Genomic DNA, 22,610 nt, shown 5'->3' with positions numbered 1-22,610 from the left:
CTGTCATTTCACATGGAATAGAATAGAATAGACAATAACATAATAGATAATAACAGAACAGAATAGAACTGAACAGAATGGAAGAAAAGAGAAGAGAACAGAAAAGAATAGTATAGAAAATAAGAGAAGAGAACTGAACTGAACTGAACAGAATAGAGTAGAATAGAATAGAATAGAAAAAGAGGCCGGAGATACAGGAGGGTCCAGTTGTGTCATTTCTTCCATGGCTCAGGAGACACACTCATAGTGGATGTGGTCAACAGCACAGCATTCTGGGTAATCCCCACCCCCAGCAACCCATGACATCATCCTGCAACGAGACAACTGTGTGTGTGTGTGTGTGTGTGTGTGTATAATCACAATGTAATGTCAGTCTGAGTGGCGGTCCTTGTCTCTGTAGTGAAGCATGGTATAGGAATTCACTGAGGCTTTGCGTTGGTGAAGTGCAGCTGGAAACTAAAGATCTTTACGAGGCGGCATGGGATGTTTCCGCCATATAATTAACCATCACATCCGTCCGCCCATATGGGTTCAACCAATTAGAGTGCCAGGTACAGTTTGGCTCATGGCCAAGGCCACTAAAACCGAGTGACGTGACTCCTATTTTAATAACTTTCTGTCTGGTTATTAAAGGAAAATTTCACCGTCACTCTTACACTTTTATATATCATCAATCTGTGGTGTTCAATGTTCTTTCTCTCAACCTATCTCACCTTCTTCTTCTACTGCAGTTAGTGATTTCCTACATTTCCCAGAATGCCTTTCGACAACCCCCAGAGAACGTGCCTGAACATTCAGCTGTGGTTTATATGTGCAGATGGAGAGAGCAGTGGTGGAATGTAACTATGTAATGTAAGTGCATTTACTCAAGTACTGTACTTAAGTACAATTTAGAGGTACTTGTACTTTACTTGAGTATTTCCATTTCATGCTACTTCTACTCCACTACGTTTCAGAGGGAAATATTGTACTTTTTACTCCACTACCTTTGTTACTAGTTACTTTGCAGATTTAGATTATTAATACAAATTATAAATCAACTAATACATTATGATATTTTTTATAGGTTAAGCTACCCAGCAGTATATAAAGTAATTAAAATTAGCTCCACCTTTACCAGCTGCAACATTAAAGTGATGAACACATTAATGCATCAATAATTATAGTCCAATAACATGATATATATGATTCTGAAATGGGCCATTCTGCATAATGACTACTTTTACTTTTGCTACTTTAAGTACATTTTGATGCTAATACTTTTGTACTTTGACTTAAGTAACATTTTGAATACAGGACTTTTACTTGTAACAAAGTATTTTTACACTGTGGTATTGCTACTTTTACTTAAGTCAAAGATCTGATTACGTCCACCACTGGGAGAGAGCAATAGTAATAGCAATAGTGGAGCAAGAGAGTGAGTTTTTACAGTCAAGAAACAGTGAAGGTCACACCCCTCACTCAAAACACAACATGTCTTGTGGCTGCATTGTATTCTGGTCTCTCTCCTGCTCCTTTGGATGGATAAATTGGTCTCTCTCCTCTTCTACGATGGATTTCTCCCTGTATGATTGTTGCACATCGGTGCAAAAAAAGGCGGCTTTAGAAAGAAGCTCTAACTCTTTGATTCTGAGGGACTGACACCAAAACCTGACGTTTACATTTTCTGCTATTAAACTCCATTGTAGCTGCAAGGGAATCTCTCAGCATGACGTATTTTCGTCTGCGTTTGGCCAGTTATCTGTGAGAATTAGAAAAATAGATCAAACAACAAAATGGTTCCAGAAATGCAAGGTTCAGGCTGTTTTAAAGTGTTTTTCAGTTGGATTTTTCCTCTAAGCTCATTCTACTGCTGGACTCATTGATTGAAAGTCCCTCTGGAAAAGAGCGTTAAGGTGTTTTGGAGGGGATTGCTCCTTCAAGTTGCCAAAAGCCACTGGTAGGATGTTGCAAAGGGCAGCGAGCGAGATACCAATATTTATTCAGGGAGCAGAAAGAGAGAGTGTGAGACAGAGAAACAAAGAGAGGATTTTCTACTCTGTAATCAATGCGTTTTTGCTCTTTTACTGCCTACAAGCAAGTTCCTGTTTTTTCCTCTGATCTTCTGAACATTTGATGTCAAAGAAAGTATCTGCACGCCCCCTCAAAACATCCCAAAACTTTTTTTAAACCTCCTCTTTTTTCCCCCCCCGAAAGAATGGGTTACAATCTGTTGAAAAGGGAGAAAAGATGACAAGATTAGATGAAGGCTAGAAAAAGAGCCTTTAGCGTGATTTATGGCCTACAATGGGAGTTTATGTGAAGCAATATACTGTAGTTATCTTTGGCAGGCAGGAGCACAGAATTAGAAAAGCGTAGGATGAAAAGGAAAAGGAGTTGTAGTCGTCCAGAATCTGAGTCATGGACGCCGTAAAGAGAGAGAGAGAGAGGGAGAGAGAGAGAGAGAGAGAGAGAGAGAGGTGACCTATATGTCTGCCTGGGTGGTGATAGTTCCTCCACGCTACATTTAGCTCTCTGTTTTCACCGTTCTGCGTTACATCACAGTCTTATTAGTGTGATGGACATGGATTTTAGGGAGGAAGAGGAGGAGGAAGAGGAGGGAGGGCAAGGGAGGATCATGGGAAGGAGTGAGGAGAGGAGGGGGGGGGGTGGGGGTGGAGAAAGAGGTTAAAGAGGGTAGAGGAAAAAAACAAAAACAGAGGGAGTAGAGAGAGAGAGAGTGGGGTGAGAGAGAGTGAGTGTGTGTGTGTGTGTGTGTGTGTGTGTGTGTGTGAAAAAGAGAGGGAGGGAGAGAGACTTTGACTTTTGATGTACTTTAATGAAACAGAGATTGTGAGAGAGAGAGACAGTGTGTGTGAGAGAGAAAGAGTGCAAGAGGGAAGGGGAGGGGGAGAGAGTGTATGTTTGAGCGAGAGAGGGAGTGTGTGTGTGTGTGTGTGTGTGTGAGAGAGAGAGAGAGAGTGTGTGTGTGTGTGTGAGAGAGAGAGAGAGAGAGAGAGTGTGTGTGTGAGAGAGAGAGAGAGAGAGAGAGGGAGAGAGAGTGTGTGTGTGTGTGTGTGTTTGAGAGAGGAGGGAGAGAGAGAGAGAGAGACAGCGTGTGTAAGACTGTATGTGTGTGAAAGAGAGAGAGACTATTTGAGAGAGGAGGGAGAGAGAGAGAGAGAGAGAGAGAGACAGCGTGTGTAAGACTGTATGTGTGTGTGAAAGAGAGAGAGTGAGAGAGAGAGGGAGAGAGAGAGAGAGAGACTGTGTGTGTGTGTGTGTTTGAGAGAGGAGGGAGAGAGAGAGAGAGAGAGAGAGAGAGAGAGAGAGAGGGAGAGAGAGAGAGAGAGAGAGAGACTCCTCATCGTGCTCCTCAGTAGTTCCACCTCGCTCTCTGACTCCAGTCTGTTTTCCTCCGCTGAGTGAAACTAACTGCACAAGGTAAGAGAAGCGACCAGACTCTCTGACATGACGCGACAGCCACAGCGACTTTACGACAATCAATCTGACAGTCTGTGACAATCTGACAGTCTCGGTCCCGGGCCGACACGTCTGCAGAATAATCCGCTGGAGAAACGCCCGGCGGCCGGTTTGCATGCTTGCAGAAGTTATGCAGAGTCTTAAGTTGTAAAAGTTGCTCAAAAGTTGCCAACTCAGCAGCGGCTTTTGCAAAGTTGAAAAAAGAAAAAGAAAGAAAGAAAGAAAGAAAGTATCGCTGTGCACGCTCTCACACGCCGGCTGACTGACACATTTCTTAAAGCGGTGTGTGTGTGTGTGTGTGTGTGTGTGTGTGTGTGTGTGTTCTGTGTGTTTATGTGTTTTATCCGGATTGCAGTTGCATGCCAAACTGATGCTCCGGCGTTGCGGACGTGGCTCCTTAAATGATTTCATTATGACTGTTGCATGGGGGCTGGTTCAGTGTAGCAGCCTGTACTGTAGGCTACACTTAATCTGCATTATTTTGAATATGGTCAAGCTAATGCAAATACAATGCAAATTACACAAGTCTTTATGATGTGAAATTCATGGTAGACCTCCCATTAAGTATATATGGTCTTTTTAGGAAGAAAAGCAGAAAGTAACTGATTTTTTTTTTTTCATTAATCACTCACTGGAAGTCATGTTTACCTTTACCACCAGTTTATTTACCATTACATCCATTTCAGAGCACTAATTCCATACTGTTGGTGGTTTGATAATCTAAGAATTTAACTTTATTTTACTGTTGCACGTCATTGTAAGTCCAGCCAATGAAAAATGACTCTCATGACCATTTATCAGACTGGATCATCCTATAGGAACACAGGAATGTAACATCCTTGGTGTATTGGAGGGTAAACCCACTTAAACTCACTTCTCCCACCTTGACATGAATCTTCATGATATGAAATTCATGGTCTGCATTCTAGTAAGTTGTATCAAACCAGTGTAATTCATATTAGCTGAGGGTCTTTTAAAGGGGAAAAAAAGCATAAATGAAGTGATTTTCAGTTGTATTGGTGATTGTTTGGTTTATGATGATCACTGACTGGAGGTTGTAGTTCACCCAGTCTGTAAGGGACGGTTCATACTTCATGTGTGGCTAGAGGCAGACGTGCGGTCCGTGTGCCTCACACTTCTCATGATGACTGTGCACCTGCAAACTCCATTACTTCAGAGGTGCTGTAGGAAAATTCAGCTCTCCAGTAGTCTGGTTCCTCTTTGTTCAGCCAATCCTGGACGGAGGCACTGCGGCGCACTCAGTGTTGTTTCCAATGTCAGGTGGTGCACGACTCTGCATGACTCGAAGGCACCTGGTCGTTTTGGCCGCAATTATGTCACACGTACTCCATTGTGTGCATTTCTGCACAAAGCATACAGTACATGCTGTGTTCATGTCGTGCCAGATTTACCGTGAAGACGAACTGCTGACTGGGAAAAAAAAACATGCACATCAGCCTCCTAGTGGTAATTGCAAGTAGGACGTGGATTTTTTTTTTTTGGTGGCCTCCGCTTGACGTCACAAATTGCAGAAGTGAGTCAACCCAGGCGGCGAACACTGCAGAGAATCCACTGATGTTGGCAGTCAAAGATCAGTTATATTCACGCTAATATAATACAATCGAAACCCGAGTGATATCTGCTGCGGTTCATTTACCTTTGATTTTAAATTCATGAATAGAAATGCTTTTGGATGTGGCCGTTGCAACGAGTTAAACACATGAACGCTTCCAAGTTAAAGCAACAAGATATCATCCTGTTCCTTTGCTTCTTCTGATACGACACGAACGCAGCATTAGTTTCCCTACTGTTGTTTGGCTTGTAACGTTGGTGACATTTAATCTTATTCTACTATTGGATTCGTTGCAAGTCGCCCTGTGTGAGAGCATGAACTAAATGACTAAAATGGAAACGATCGAGCCGAAATGTCATTTTTCTAACATGTTTCCAAAGTGCCTGCAGTACGCCCGACTCGTCCCTCTCTGGCTGTTAAGTAGATTCCGATAAATAATAAACATTGTGATTATATTTTCTTATCACCAGAGTGATAAGTGGAGAAATATTGAGCCAGAGCTCCACTCTTTTCCCCATCTCACACAGTCATGCTCCATCCATCATCTCAAATACTGTTAACATTCCTCCATCGCTGTAAAAACCCCAGGGAGTCTCTCTCTCTCTCTCTCTCTCTCTCTCTCTCTCTCTCTCGTCTCTCATCTGTCTCCACCCTCTCATTATTTTTTTCTTTATCTCTTTCTCTCCTCTCTCTCTCTCTCTCTCTCTCTCTCGCTCTTGATAGGATTGCTTTTGTTTCCTTTCACCCATGATGGGATTTCAGAGGCTACAGTTGAGAAGAATGGATGACAGAGAGGAAAGAAAAACAAGGAGAGAGAGGAGGATTGAGAGAGAGAGAGAGAGAGAGAGAGAGATGCATGGAGGTTGAGAGATAGATGGAGAAGGGAATGATGGAAAGAAAGGGATGGAGAGGAAGAGATAGTTCATCTTACAAATGTTGAAGTTTCAGAGGCCAAAGCTGAAGAGGATGATAGAGAGAGATTAAAGGAGAGATAAAGAGAGATGGAGGTAGAGAGGGAGAGAGAGTGAGGGAGTTTTTGACTTTGAATCATAAGTTTAATATAAAATTCAAGAGTGCTGCAATACCACAGCAAACAAGAAAAACCCTGAAGCGATGTGTCACCATACTTGACCTGGGCGGCTTTTGACGTGTTGTAAGCAAAAAAAAAATCTGTATTTTGCTCCGGAAATCCAGTTCAAGATGTGCTGGACTGTTTGACATTGTTGCCATGTTTTCTGCTGCTTGACTGTACTGAATTTCACGCTGACTGCTGCAGTCCGCCTGTGAAGAGTCAGAATGCGTCTCTGTCCCTCTGGCGGCCATACTGGAGGTCTTCAGCTCTTGGGCAACAACAGCCGTAACCAGCTGACTGTGTTACTGAACATACAAATTGCAGGGTTCCTACACAGGTCTGGAAAATCTGGAAAGGATTAAAAATGAATTTGATCATTTCCAAGTCTTGAATAGTTTGGGAATTTGAAAAAAATGTCTGGAAAAGTATGGAAAATGTTGTGGTTCAGGTCCGATACACACATAATTATAGCTTTTATGTTGTTGTAGACCCACTTTGAGTCCACAGTTTTTGTTGATGTGAAGAATAATGTTCAGATAGAGGGACGCTCTTATTACCCAGCCACTGTCAGCATGCATTATATCAAATACCGACCAAAATCAAATCCAGTCAAGAACATAGGGTCTGGGGAAAATATGGAATTTTATAATGGAAACCGTGTAGGAACCCTGCCAATCATCTCACATATTCTGGTATTTGTTGCTGTGAAGAACAATCTTCATCTATACAGTGATATGACCTAGTTAGCAGGGGCAAGATGTCTATCTGCATAAATCATATTGAACACCAGACAAAATCTTCAAAACAAATCAAGGTCTGGAAAAAGTAATGGAATTTTTTAATCGAAAATGTGTAGGAATCCTGAAATTGTCTCAGCAGAATTGAATAGATATGGTTAATTTCTGTGATTCAGGCTATTGTCTCTGAACTGATTTAATCACTGACACATCTGATCGATTTTGTGTTGAGATAATATCAGTTTATTAGCTAGCTAAATGTAGTGTCTGGTTACCATCACTGTCTTGTTAACACATGTAATTTGCACATCAACATATCTAGTAAGAAGCTAACATTAGCATTAGTTGTGGCTAGTATAGCCTCATGTTAACATTAACATTGGTGGCTGACAAGTTTGCTAGCTAACAAAGTAAAAAAATAAATATTTAGGTTAACTGGTTTGGGGGACTAGGAGACCAACAGCGCTAGTGTCACAGTGACCTTAATTTGAAAACAAAGCCACCTTATTGAGCCATTCACTTTTAGTTGTAACATTACTAAACTGAACCACACCAACATCACCCAAGTTTTCATGTATCTCTGTTTTTCTAGCCTGGTTGTTTAGCATTATTTGTGCACGGCCGAATTTTCTAGGGGATTTGTGATGCAACTGCAAAGCTTCTCTTACAATCCTTGTTCCTTATCTTCTTTTAATAATTTCAACCTGCCCATACAGTATGTATGCCCTCTGGTGGTGACGCTCAGATGGAATTTCTGGTGTAAGTACTGAACGTATTTAAAATTCAGTATTCTTTTGGAACGGTATCAAAGTAGTGTTGAGGTTTTGGTTTTCGTGAGAACACTATAGTGAGACGGAGAGAGAGAGAGATAGAGAGGGTGAGGGGATGATTTATAGAGACAGCTGGCAGTTTGTGGGAGTGTCGTAAACATCAGCAGTGAAACCCAAGGCTGGTTCCCTCAGACAGAGAGAGACATGTCAGCTCAGTTGATGCTGATTAAGATGCTGCCCGTCCCGGCTCATATAAACCTCTCACTGGGACATCGCTGTGAGAAAGACTTCATTATGGCAGACCCGCATCTAATAGCATTTGTACATGTAAATGCTATTTGCGCTGCAGAGCACTGCATCTCCTCTCTGTCAAAATTAATATTAAAATCAACAGCAATATCTTCATCACAGCCACACACTCGACTCTACAGAGAGCAGAGGCTTCACTATGGTGAAAATTAAAATCCTGATTGTTTTGCTAGATATTGTGATCTCAATTATCAATCACGAATACTAGTCTTGCAGATTTGGGGAACAAAATGATTTCACACATTTTGCATCTTGTATCAACATTTGACTGTTGATCTCAGCGGAGAAACTAGACGGCGGAGAAAACGAAACTTAAATTTCTGGCTCTGTGACGCTATGATGTGCCACGTGCCACGGCCGACCAATGGTGTAACTTGATCACTCAGTCACTCAGTCAGTCAGTCACTCAGTCAGTCAGTCAGTCAGTCAGTGACAGACATTTGCGTTTGTAGGGCTGGCCCCGCTGTTGCGGTCCAGCCGAAAATGCTTTTTCTACCTTTGAAGCTACCCACTTCATTATGGAAACCAGACTTGTGTCAGATGGTGTTTGCAGATAATTCTTTATGTTTGCTGTAACCCACTTGGAGCAGCAAATGGCCGGGGTTTACCACATCAGGACAACAGTGCCAGATAGGTTGTCAGTCACAGAAAAGTATATTAAATTGACTTTCAAATACAAAAGTCTTAACTTTCTGGCACTCATTGTATTGTAATGTGGCAAATTCCACACATCTGGTACTCTGATTCTGATTTATTTGGAAGCACTGTTTGACCCAGTTGTGTTTTACACCACATCATGGTCTTGTGTTGTTCAATGGGCAGAGCAAGGCACGAACACTGCCAGGGTTGGGGGTTCCATTCCCACTGGGACTGTCCATGCTAAAAAAAAAAACATACGCACTCAGCTTGCTGTTAGGCACTTTGTATAAAAGCAGCCACCAAGTGCCATATGCTATGTGTTACGTTACATAATCGCTCAGGAACATGCACCGTAAATTTCCATGTAACCATAAATTTCCTTTTTATTTATCCCGGGTTTTGTTTGTTTTTTACGCATTCGTACATTCCCACAGTCCTCTTCTCGGGGGTTAAGTGCCTTGCTCAAGGGCTTTGTCCCTCTCTCCTCACTCCACCTCTGGGTTGCTGCAAGCCGCAGACGATGGTGCAACTCACTGATTGGTCACGGCTCCCACTGTGTCCAGTCCCCTGCCAAACCCTATTACCCCAGTGTGTGTGTGTGTGTGTGTGTGTGTGTGTGTGTGTGTGTGTGTGTGTGTGTGTGAGAGACAGAGAGCGAGAGAGAGAGAGAGAGAGAGAGAGAGACTGGTGCCATAACCTGATTTGACCGTTAACTAAAACAGCATGTGAGGCTCAGGCTTACAGATGGAGATAAGAAGCTGCCCAAGGAGCTGTTTATGTTTGTGTGTGTGTGTGTGTGTGTGTGTGCGTGTGTGTGTGTGTGTGTGTGTTAGGGAGTGAGTGAGAGAGAGAGAGAGAGAGAGAGAGAGAGAGAGAGAGAGAGAGAGTATATGAGTGGTCCTTACAGGACAATACAAATGGAATTTAACTGCATTTGAAAGCATGTATGTGTGTATATGTGTGTGTGAGAGAGGGTGTGAGCTTGTGTGTGTAAGAGAAAGTATAGGTGTGTGTGTGTGTGTGCATGAGTGAGTGTGTGAGAGAGTATAGGTCTTTGAGGGTCTTTGTAGATGTGAGAAAGAGAATGTGTGTCAATGAGAAAGTGTCTGTGCATGTGCATAGCATCAGTGTGTGTGTGTGTGTGTGTGTGTGTGTGTGTGTGTGTGAGAGAGAGAGTGAGAGACAGCTAGGTGCCAAGGCTAACAGGTTCAGGTCATATTGTCCTTGGCAGTGTGTGTGAAAGGCTCTAACTCTGAGCTCATGTCGGTTCTGAGAGTATCACATCGCTGGCCGCTGATGTTTTCATATCCAATAGAGTCCAGGTGTGTGTGTGTGTGCGTGTGTGTGCGTGTGTGTGTGTGTGTGTGTGTAAGCAGGGCTGAAAGGCCTCCGGCCAGATGCTGGATTTCCAGTATATGGACATTTTAGATTCACAAACTATTTTCGACTATTTTCAACAAAAAAACCCCCAAAAAAACTCCCTTTTGTTTTAGAGTTTTATCCAATCATATTCAGCGAAGCAAAGCAATATTTTACATTTACCAATGGAATGCGAGCAAGTTTTTTTTTATCCAATGGACAGCAAGCTACTTTCTATCACAACGTAGCACCGATTCCGTAGTGTAGCACCAAGTTTATGAAAGCTGGGGCACGTTCAATCTGAAAACGGCGTGCACCGTTTTGCTACGGTTTCCGGGTTGAACGTCATGTTTCCTCGAAACGGTGTGAAGCGGTGTGAGACGGGCTTTGAGGTGCGTTGTCTCCCGTTTGGTGGGTGTGTCAGAGGAGTTACCCAATCAGCAGCGACGTGTATATAAACCCCGCCGTATTAAAAAGGCAGTGCGCACAATGGATCCAAACAAAGATCTTTTACAAATGTGTCCGCTGCAGCTTGCTGTCTGCAACAACTGAACTAATTAGAAGACATGTTTGTATCTTTTGCTATTGTATGTACCATTGTGGAGTGACACTTTCATAAACTTTTCTACTCCACTCTACTCCTCTAACTATATAATGGTAAATATTACAATATCATATCACAACAACAGTGATCAGCAATAATGATAGGCCTAATACTCATAATAAAATAATTAGCTCATGGGGCGTCCCGGTGGCTCGCCGAGTGGAGCGCGTGCTGTGGGGCTCCTCTCTCTCACACTATCTCTGTCAAATGAGGCATAAAATGGCTTAAATAAATAAATAAATAAAAGCCATTACAAAAATAATAATAATTAGCTCATACAGATCGTAACACAGTCTTGAAGGTAAGAAGTGGATTATCCTTCACCTGAAATGTTTGCCTTGTCATCCTGAAATGCGAGGCAAATGCTGGATCACTATAATCAGGAACCACCGTTCCCGTTTAAATAAACGTTTTGCTACGTTTTGTCGGGGCTGAAGGCAGGGCTGGTGGAGATACACGCGTCACTGGGACAGGAGTAAAAAACAAACGGCGATAGCTGGATTGAATAAACGGGTGGAGACGGGAAACCGTTTGACACTTGGTGCGACAAATTAAGGGAGCCGGGTGTTTTTTTCTGCACGGTGTGCTCAACCAGCAGAAAGAAAGTGCTCTTTCCATATGAGGTAAATCCCAGACACAACGCTGCTAAACATAAATGTATCTATATTGGGTGTGGTGTGTGAGTGGAGGTGGGGTCTAGAGTCACATGGAGACAATATTACCAGGATTGCATTTTAACCATTCAACTAGCAGTATGATCCCACTCTCTTTTTTCTCTCTCTTTCATTCTCCCTCTCTATCCGCTCCCAGGTTGTGGTAGCCATGTTGGGGGCGTGTCTGCAGTTGGTTTTGCTCCTCCCCCTGGCTTGCTGTGTCCCCTCCCCCTCCAGACCGTCTTCCAGAATCTGCAGGCGGTGCTGCGACCACCTGGAGCCACCGGCAGCCACCAACCAGCACCAGGTGCCCGAGGTCCGCACCGTCATCAACATGACCATCCTCAAAGGTACCGGAGCCCTGATTGGCCGAGGAGCGATGACTTAAACCACTGCCTCATCTCAACAAGTAGCACAGGAATAGTGTCACTACTTTGTGTCTGTTTGCCAGTTCTTTGGTTTTCAAAGTCAAATTTCTGCAGGAAGATTTCACGGTCTTTGATTTGCTGGTTAAAGCGACCAAAGAATATACGACCTGGAATGTTTTTAAGTTTCTGTCTCCCTGCTTCAAGCTACGTTTCTTAAATCAGACAGTAATCTACCACGAATCAAACCGCTTCTTCTCCGTTTTCAGACGGCTGGTTTCTTGCAAGGCTAGTATTTGATTAGAGGTGAAATAATAAACATAATGTAATCTTACATGGTTAGTGTATTAGGAAATAGAACTGAGACTCTCTTTGAACATGGAAAGGACTGAGATACTCAAACAATCTGCAACCACTTAAAGAATCAATCTCTCTTCAACATCTGATGAAAGAACCAGATTGCCAAGTTAGCATGTCTTGACAGTATTTGTCAGTGTCTGTCATAAAAATGTATGAACATATGAGCTTATCTAAGCCATGAATTGAAGAAACTGCCTGCTAAGTAAGCATGTCTTTAATTTTATTTGAAAAAGTCTGTCAAAGAAAACACATCTCAGCACATTAGTATCAACACATCAACTTATCTGAGGTGTGTCGGGCAGAAATTGACTGCTAAGTAAGCATGTCTTTAATTCTGTGAGATAGATTGTATGTATGGCAGGAACTGAATACTGAAGCTTGTCGCTCACACACTGTTGACTGTGCATTCACAATAAGTCCAGTGACAGCCAAGCCTGTGACAGCTTAAACAAATCACTGCCTTGGTTAGCCAGTCAGGACGACCAAGTGAATCTGTGTGTGTGTGTGTGTGTGTGTGTGTGTGTGCATCTGTGCATTTTTGTTTGTGTGTGTTAGAGTGTGTTTGTGCCCAGAGGAGGGAGAGAGAGAGACAGAGAGAAAATGTGACAAGAGGAGCAGATTAAAAACACAAGGATTTTCATATATCCAAGAAACACATAATCACAGCCGGAGAGGGCTTTGTGAAAACATGTGTATCTAATATCGGAGCCTTAGCGGCCAAGTCGACCGGAGCAATCCAACCGATGTGTCATCACTGTGTTGTTTTATCTGCTGGTCCTTTGATAACTGGACATTCCAAGTCTGTTCTGACCCACGATTGACCCCAAAACCAAAACCAAAACCACCCCAACCTTGAACCAAGTAAAAGGAAAGCCTTGGCTCTCGTCTTTCAGCTTCTAATGCTGAGCACACACAGGCCAGGCTTGGGAAACATGCATGTGCACTGTAAAGTAGGGTTCAGTTGGTATGGGTTTTTTGAGGGCTGATATGGATACCGATTTTGTACTGAAGCTGACGATAGCAAATATTATTTGATATCTTTTATTTTGATCATTTTCATGCCAGAAGAATCCATCTGTGTTTCCTACAGACTTTTCTATTTATCAGCCTCTGAAACAGCATGTAGGCCATCATGGGACACTAAATTCAGACTAATGAAATTCTTTTAGGGTTAGCAGCTCCTTAAGGCAGGGTGACCCACCCTATACTAGGATTATATAATACATGCAGCTATATGCAAGCTTAGCACTCTTCCTCAGGCAGCAGTGTTCATTTTCAGCCATTTTTGGAAACCCTTTCCCCACTGTTTTCTAAAGGAAAAACATTGAACAACAAAGAGGTGGATGATAAGACTGGCCAATCCAGTATTTAAGATCCAGTATGTAATAAAAGATTGATATATCAGCAAACCATTATATCAGTTTAACCCTACTGTGCAGTATTAATTTGGACACACTTGCATGCCCATACTGTATATGCACACATACACACATGTATGCACAAATTCACATAAATACATGGCACATTTGCATGAATACATGCACATAAACACATTTTGCCTTCAGAACAGTGAATTCTTCTTCTTCTGGATTCAACAAGTCGACTCCATAGCGTCAACGTTTTTTCGGCAGCACATTCCTTCTGCAAACATCCCGTTCCACCTCATCCCAAAGGTGGTCTATTGTGTTTAGATCTGGGAATTGAGCTAAAGTCACTGTCATCACTCAGTTTCCCCCCCCCCCACCCACATATCCCAGCTGGTCTGGGGATTCAAACCAGCGACCTTCTGGTCACAAGCCTGCTTCTTTAGACTTCAGGCTACAGCTGCCCCTGAAATGCATGCATATATGTACACAAATCTGCACTTTGTTTCTCTCTCTCTCTCTCTCTCTCTCTCTCTCTCTCTCTCACACACACACACACATAGTTATAGGCAATTAGTCTGGAAAAATAGGACATAAGAGATCCATTTTTGCAAATCTGTCAGCGCCCGGGGCAGAGGCGCTGTGTTTTGTGTTGAATCGTTGCTGTTCTGCATGAGGCTCTGTAGACGCTGTACAGTGTTACTGAACTGCAGCTGTGCAGTGAGGGAGGCTGCGGCAGGCTCCCTCACCTGGCACTGAACCTGCTTATGTGGCAGAAAACACACACACACACACATACACACACACACACACACACACAAACATGCACAAACACACACAGGCAATCCCAAGCATATACACATGTGCACAACACACGCACGCATACATATCCATGGAGGGAGAAGAGGAGTGTGTGTGTGTGTGTGCAATTGTTGCAATGACTCACTCTTTGCTCACTGGAAAACAATAAAGCAGTTTTTGTGTGTGTGTGTGTTTGCGTGTGTGTTGTGTGTGTGTGTTAAGTACATGTACGTGTTTGGCCGTACATTAGTAAGTGCGGTTGTGTTTTCTCTCACAAAGCTGAGTGGCTTCAAACAATGAAACCCACAATCAGCTGCAGTTCTCTGCAGCCAATCTCAGGGTGAGAGACCAGCCAGCCAAAATTTCTGAAACCAGAAACCCACTCTCACCAAACGGCTCTACTTCTGAAATTGCATATAGGACTCGGTCAGTCCAGCACTGAGATGGATTCTGCACCCATTTTGAACATTACATTTGCATCAGCTGAATTAAATTATATTTTACAAAGGGTTCAAATATTCTAGAGGTTCAACATGGCTTAAGGGCATTTAAGGATAATAAATGCAAGCCTTACACACACACGCACACACACACACACACACACATTTTACACTTTGATACATGACAGTATTAATTTTTTTACAAAACAACTGTTACATAATCAATTTTTGCAACTTTTAAAAGGTTTGACATTTTTATCGTACAAGTGGTGCTACAACATCTGTTACAGTGCTGATGTGACTTAACAGCCTCCCCATGTGGCGTGTTGTAAAACCAGGGTTTGAATCGTGGCAGTTCAGGTGGCTGACAGCTTGTGTTTTCTCTTCTTCCTGTTTCCTCCTCACCTCCTCTTCCTTCCTCTGTTCCTGTGTTCCTCACCTAGCTCCTCTCGCCCTCTTTGTTCGCTTTTCCTTCCACTTCCTTCCCTTTCTCCTACAGCTTTCTTGCTTTGCGAAACTACTACTACTAATAATAATAAAAAGTTAAGAGGGGTAGCTAATTATTCAGCTGATGAGCCTGTTCTGACAGAGCTCCCTGGACTGAGGAAATCAACTTAGCCTAGTACTTTTTGTCCAACTTTTCCTCCTCCTCGTCTCCTGCCTTTCTCCTCCTTAATAAACTCAATGGACTTGCAGAAGATTGAGCAGGGAAATGTTCTGTTGTATCTCATTTATCCTAGAGGGGCTAGTAAGAGGAAACTTGACCTGTAGTTGCATCTTCAGTTCACATAAAACAATGTTTTGCTGGCAAAAGTTGCTATCAGTAACTGTTGGCTAGTCATATCTCTTATGTAGCTAACCTTAACTAATTCTTGACTGTAACCAAAAGACTTGAAGTTACGTAGATGCATGGGAGAAGAGAGATAACAGTTTCTTCTGACTGGGAATTCAAGTCTGTTTCTCTATTCTCTAGGTATTGCCATTGACCGTTATGGATCTCTGTGCCATCAACCAAGGGAGATTTAACTACAAAGTTTCTCATTTTAAGTTTAGCTAACATCAACACTAGGACAGCTGCCTCAATAGACCAGAATGCAGCCACAATGTGGCATTTTTTGTGTAAGGGGCGCAGTTGCATTCTGGGAAATGCAGGAAATCACTAACTGAAGTAGAAGTAGATGAGGCAGGTTGAGGGAGGTAAATTACAATACTTCATTACAAAATAACTCCTGGAATGCATTGAACATCACGGCTTGATGATATGTAACAGTGTAAGAGTATCTGAGGGTGGATTTTCCTTTAAGGTGGACTTCTGTAGTGGCCACCAATGGAGATTCTTAAGTAGAATCTATCCAAATATTGGCCTTCCCAAACCTCCTGGTGATTAAAACCAAATCTAACCCAACAGCAGTGTAGACGGTCAGTTTCATCTCAGATCATTTACACTGAGTGAGGACAAGAGAAGGCCTGCGGAGTCAAGAGTGGACTTGTTTGATTGGAGGATCAAGGATCGTTCCCATATATGGTCGTCAGGTGCAGTGGTGCTGCTAAGCCTTTGTTTAAGGGAAAACCAACTCTCCTGCGGGCTCTGTGTGGTCACCGGTCACACTCGGACAGATCCAGCGTCCATTTTGGATCTGCTTGGGCGTTTACCGCAGGTCTCCGGGACATGAAGCCCCTCCTCAGGGTGGGTCATGGCGTTGGGCAGAGAGGGAGGACGGCGGTGTGGATTACCCAGATCAGAGATCGCTGGGACCCACAGGATGAGAAGGATTAGGGTTCTTAGAGCCGCTCAGTCACCCACCTGGGCCAGACTCCACGCATTAGGAGCTGCCTAAAGGGATCCGTTTAGATGAAACCCTATCCTGAGATAAGAGGGCCGGATTTTCAAGAAAATTGATTCTATATGGATCTCTGTATGTCACATGGGCCTCATAGACTTATAAATCCACCACATCTTTACATATCGCTGTTGTCACATCTCCAAAATGTCAACTCTCCATGAACTAAGACAAACAGCCTTGTTTGTAGGAGTTTATTTCATTGGTTTTTGAAAAGCTTTCCTAAACGGTTACAGAACCCACAGAGGGGCATGTAATCCTTCAGCTGAAGTTAAAACACGAAAATCACCAAAATTGGAGTTACTGGACTTATTTATTTGCTTGTATTTATCCTCCAGGGAGGGTTTGCTAAGCAAGCATGCTCTTTTACAGCAACACGCTGCTTCACATTGATACAGTTATGCAGTTTATGTTTGCCCATAGGCAGTTTCAGAGCACCTGGATTTCACAGCAGCAAAGATGTTTTTGCAAAAATGCACAGCAGCAAAGATGTTTTGCAGTGAAAAAAGCAACACTCAAAACGTTCACTTAACCAGCGACATTTCAGTGACAAGTGGTGGAAGGAGGATATTAAGCACAGGATTATAAGCATAACATAAAGAGAGGATATTAATCATTTTCAGAGCTTTGTTGGGACACAACCCACTGAGCAATAGACATCATTTCAACATTGTTTCTCAGCTTTAGCTCTCACACAGCCCAGGGTCTTTTTGGCAATGAATAGCCCAGTTTTAGACCAAGCAGTATTACTTATTTAAACAATGCATAAACAGTAAATATCAAAAATATGCACCAAAGAAGTACAAGATGTTTTATTGTTTTCATATACCCCAGAAGACATAGTGTAAGACATAGACGTCTGCTAAACTTTCACCTTTAAACCCTATATAGCCCCATTTTAGATGTACTAGCATCCTTTTGACATCCTTTAAACGGCTAATCAACGTATTAGTGCTTAATTGCTCAAGTCAAGTCACATTTAAGTTTAAAACTAAGGCTTGGTATTGGCAAGGACCTCACAATACGATACGTATCACAATACATGTGTCACGATACGATTGTATCACGATACATTGTGATACGATACATATTGGGATGCATGACAATACTCATACTACATAATTTACTGAAAATTTAAAAATAGAGCTGAAAATACAACTTGCTGTGTAGCACCTGGGTAGTCTAATATGTACATCACATTATATTGATAACTCAGCGGGCAAATTGAGTCAACACTATTTAATTCAAAAGGATTTGAGGGAAATTTAAGGACATTTTAAATCCATTTAAAACATGAATCATTTTTTTTAATGTATCAATACGAGGGGCTGGAAAATCGATACAGTATCATGTATTTAACTAAAAAGGTTACTGATAAAGGACAAACCCACAGTTAAATACAAGATAAAAACACAGCATTGGGTTGTTGGAGCAGTAACAGGATACATCTAAGCATCAGGATATAAATAAGAACAGAGCAAATGAGGCTTATATGAAACCGACAATTTCAACACTAGAACATGTGAAGTAGAATCTATTGTAGAATATATGGAAAGTTAGGGCTTGTGTATGTGTGTGTTATGTGAATGTGTGAATGTGTGTTTGCCATCTGGTTACTACACCAACATTTCCTCTACATACACATCTAGTCTTCCAGTCTGTTGACCTGGGGCTAAATTATGTGAACTACATTTTTGGGGAATCAACTTGTTTTTCCTCAACTACAGTTAACATGTTAAACCAAACTACTCTTTTCTTGTATATGTTGGTATTGTATGTATTGAGGCTATGCTTTACAGATAAGATTTACATTTTTTAGCCGTGGCTGCACTTATGCTTTGCCTCTTTGTGTTTTTAAAGGTGCAAAAGCTAAGATTTTTACTGTCCCATAGCACAAAATGACCATAATATCTGCAAGGGCAGGAGTATTGATCAATACCAATGATTCATCCGTTTCTTCGCCAGAAACTGAGATTTCTGGATTTAAAAACTTACTTTCCAGCCCTCACTTTGCGTTATGGAACAAAAATGTTCCACCCATTGGCATTTAAAGACATTCCCTGTGCCAGAGACTTGGGTGGGAGGAGATCAGTTCTTGTAATCCCTACTGGTCATCAATAGATGTCAATAAAGTTCATAGACTACTTAATTCCCCTTTTAACTAAGGGACTGTTTGGTACACTGAAGGCAAATTTCCATCTCAATGGACAGTAAGAAGATATGATCAAAGTGCAGTTTAATCTTATTTTGACTGACATCTAATTGTTTCCCTCTATGATTTTTTTTTCATCTATGGAGTGAATAGATTTAAAGGTCCTTTAAATCTGTGTTTCGTAAAAATAAATAAATAAAGAGTACAAAGTAAGCCTGCACCACTCACCTGTGTTTCCTCTCGTCTCCCCAGGTGATATAAAGGAGACCGAGGGGACAAAGGCACGCCCGGCAAGTCGGGTCTGGAGGGCCCCCCCGGCCACCGAGGACCCATGGGCCCCAAAGGCAGCAAGGGCCAGGCGGGCGCCCCGGGAGACGCCTGCAAGATCCCGCAGTCCTCCTTCTCGGTGGGACGCCGCAAATCCCTGCACAGCGTGGACTACTACCAGGCGCTGGTGTTCGACACGGTGTTCGTCAACCTGCACGAGCACTTCAACATGTTCAAGGGAAAGTTCTACTGCTACGTGCCGGGCGTCTACTTCTTCAACGTCAACATCCACACCTGGAACTTCAAGGAGACCTACCTCCACCTGATGCACAACGACAAGGAGCAGGTGATCCTGTACGCTCAGCCCAGCGAGAGGTCCATCATGCAGAGCCAGAGCGTCATGATGGACCTGGCGCTCAACGACGAGGTCTGGGTCCGGCTCTACAAGAGGGAGAGGGAGAACGCCATTTACAGCGACGACGTGGACATTTACATCACCTTCAACGGATACCTGGTGGCCCCCAGCGTCCAGTGAGAACGGGACGGAGGAGAGGAGGAATCTCTGGGTCGGATTATTTGGTCCTTTTGCCGTGGAGATCGGTTGTGTCAAGAGAGGAGAGAAACATGGGGGGGGACACTTAAAGTTTGGTGCTAAACAAACATTCCTTTCAGCGAGGAGAGGAAGAGACTGTGCTTCAAAAATAGTTTTATTACATGAGGACTGCTCAACCAAAAAATATCAAATCAAAAAGAATGAACAAAAAGAGAAAGGTAGCCGAGCACACAATTAGGAAAACATTTTGAATTACTTTCTTTGCACTAGAGTTAGACACTTTTGTGCAAAGTAAGTAAATTGTTTTTTCCTACGTCTCTGCTGTGCTCCTCTTTTCTCTTTGAGTACTTTCAGGGACTGTGTGTAAAAACACAAGCTATATTACTTATCAGGAATAATACGGCTGTGCAATCAAATATCCATTTGTGTCTTAAAGGAGAGAGAGTGTACTTTCTGTCAAGTTACAGTCTGTTCTGACAGACTGCTGTCATACCCTTCAGAAACGAGTGTGTCTTTCAAAGAGCACTTAGCCTTAAAGTGAACATGTTCTACCATGCAAGATGAAAACTTAAGGTGCTTTATTATCAAATGCAAGACTGCATTAGTGGCATATATTCTTACAGAGACTTCAAACTGCAGAGCAGTTGGATTTATGTAAATAGTTGTATAGTAGTTGTCTTTATAGCCGAAACCTGTGTTCCTAACCAAGTCTTTCTTTGTTCTGTATCACTGGGCAAGAAAAAGATGCTTGATTACAAAAATTAAAACTTTCACACTTTCACGTGAAAACAGAAGCCTGTACATTCCATCAAAAGTTCAAAGGTCACTTCCTAACCAGGAAATACATGCATGCATCATCAACACATTTTCCCATGAAAACGGTCTTTTCCCCTCCGTTCTAATTCTCTACAAATTACACCAGCCCACTAAGGACTTGGCTCAGAGTTAATCCATTCAATCCTATGGGGAAAATGGTATTTCAGATTTGCCCTCACATTCTGGCCTACTCTCAGAAACAAACAAACAAACTAGCAAATACAAAAACCATCTCAAACTCTCAGCAACAGCGGATGGGTCTGCAGTATGCCAGCACCATCTGTTTGGCCATATCTTTCCTATTAGCTGTAATGCCGTCCACAGGGAGGCTTTGCTAGAGGAAAAGCAGACTGCGGCGTTGTAAATACTTTAAGCCTTGAGTGGAGATCTGAATAACTCCGCTGGGAAACAAAACGGGACATCTGAATAGTTTCCTGGATTGTCAGCCAAAATAAAAGTAGCAGAGGCTGTTCCATTACACACAGTAGAGAAGCTGGTAGTTTAGTTTAGATGAGTTGAGTTTTGGTTAGTTTCACTTCAGTTTACAGTTTAATTTGGCCTAGTTTAAAGTTTTTGTCTAGCTTAGTCAAGTTAAGTTTTGTCTAATTTAGCTTAGTTGAGTTTAATTTACAATTAAGTTGACAGTTTAGGATAGTTTTGATTTGTCATGTTTGGTTTTGATTGCAGTTTAGATTAGTTTACAGTTTAATGTAGTTTAGTTTAGCTTTAATTATGTTTAGTCGGGTTTAGTTTTGTCCAATTTAGTTTAGTTGCGTTTAGTATATTCACACATTGACAAGACAAAAACACAAAGATTAAAATATGCGAGCAGGTAATACAAAAACATTGCACATCATAAACAAACAAAAAAATGAAACAAAAAAGAAACAAAAATCAAGATGACAAGCAAAGACATAAGTGAATTGGATAAGAGAAACTGAGAGTACAGCAAGTTGGAAAGCAGCAGAACAACAAAATGCGTAAAGGACACGTAAAGCAAATTAAATAACATAAACTGAAATTGCCCTGATGAGGAAAATGAACTATTATGGGAAACAAGAGAGTGTTCAAACCCTTTAAACTCCATTGTGCTCACTATGTTGCCCATTAAATAATCCTGCTGAAGCGTTTTACCACATACCTTCACAGTCAGTGAAGCCAGTTGAACTTAAATCCTTTTACAAGATTATTTAAGACACCCAGCCAGTTGATGCTGGTTCACTTAATCCTACTGAAATAAACAACCAAGTGGTGTAAATTCACTTCCAATTATCCCTGCAGTGTGTAAAACACCGGCTAACAAAGCGAATGGTATCATATTAACACAGTCAGGGTTTAACACAAGCATCTCTGCTCAGATCCTCTATTGACATTTAAGACAGACAGCCTGTGTGTAGGGATGCACACATATGTACAGTATATGTAATATATACATATGTCTGGTTTACCTTTACAAGAACAGATAACAGATGCAGCCAGAAGAACCACAGCCACAAGGATTGCAAGTAACTGTACCATATTTAGCTATTCTGAGCTGCTTTCTGATACCTGTCAGGTGTCACCTGTCAAGAAAAAAGCTAAATTTAGAGAAAAATCTGAAAAAAGACATGCTACTACTACATTTCTATAGTAGAAATAAGTTTTCCGAGAACCACTGTAGCCTACTAAATGGCCTCCTAATCCCACGTTCACACTGCAAACAACTTGGTTGATGAGTCGCTCTATTCTTGATTGTTGCTCGATTGTGGGCGGGGCCAGAGGCTCAGATTACATCTATGTAGTTGTCCCATGACATTTTGAACAGTCAAATCATGTATTTCATAATATTACAGTTTTGATGAGTTAACATAGCCATCTAGCAAGCGCTAATGAGGTAGCATTAGTTGAAAATAAACAGGAAAAAAACAATAAAATTACTTAAGTTTACAATCAATCCCAACACTGGATGCAGCCTCTCTTCAAACATCAATTTTGAGACATTTATTCCTGTTTTCTTTAAAATAAAAGTTGTAGAGAACAGGGACGCTTTGAATGGCTGGAATCAACTTCTCGTCCATTTTGCAGTTGTTGCTCTCGAAATGAAATAACTTTGGTAGGGAAACAAGGAAGCACGGAAATCGGATGATCTGATGACCTAAAAGTTCAGCTGTTTCCAACTGTTCTTGTCCAACAAGCGTGTTGACTGTTCTCACATCAGCTGAGTTTCTCTGCAGCTCGCTCTGCTCTGCAGGAAATGAATGGAGGTCTGGTGGCTTGTTGATTGTGTTGCTCACAGTGAAAACGCAGGGTTACCTAACCCGTCTATTGACACTGATACCGGATAAAAGGCTGATGGGTTGAAGGCTGCAGAATTTCCCCAAGACTAAACTTGGATAACAAGAGCCATGTGTGTAACATACCAAAATAATAGCTCTCTAATGGAGGAGGAAGGTATCCCAGTCATTTTTGTCCAGGGATCCAAAACTAACAGACT

The 22,610-nt window shown here is 42.0% G+C and overlaps 1 protein-coding gene across 1 annotated transcript; it reads left to right on the top strand.

The window, feature by feature from the left end:
* Positions 1 to 3,315: 3,315 nt before the first annotated feature.
* Positions 3,316 to 20,089, top strand: c1qtnf6b (C1q and TNF related 6b). Its single transcript, XM_071532636.1, has 3 exons — positions 3,316 to 3,423; positions 11,336 to 11,528; positions 18,765 to 20,089. The coding sequence occupies exons 2-3, from the start codon at positions 11,348 to 11,350 to the stop codon at positions 19,301 to 19,303; spliced, it is 720 nt and encodes a 239-aa protein (XP_071388737.1). The 5' UTR covers positions 3,316 to 3,423; positions 11,336 to 11,347; the 3' UTR covers positions 19,304 to 20,089.
* The last annotated feature ends 2,521 nt before the right edge of the window (positions 20,090 to 22,610 follow it).

Source organism: Centroberyx affinis, unplaced genomic scaffold (genome assembly GCF_046629955.1).
Source record: "Centroberyx affinis isolate AG114_WGS23_722 - 3 ecotype Tasmania unplaced genomic scaffold, CSIRO-AGI_Caff_v1 ptg002230l_1, whole genome shotgun sequence".
Classification (NCBI taxonomy): domain Eukaryota; kingdom Metazoa; phylum Chordata; class Actinopteri; order Beryciformes; family Berycidae; genus Centroberyx; species Centroberyx affinis.
This window is presented reverse-complemented; position numbering and strand designations above follow the sequence as displayed.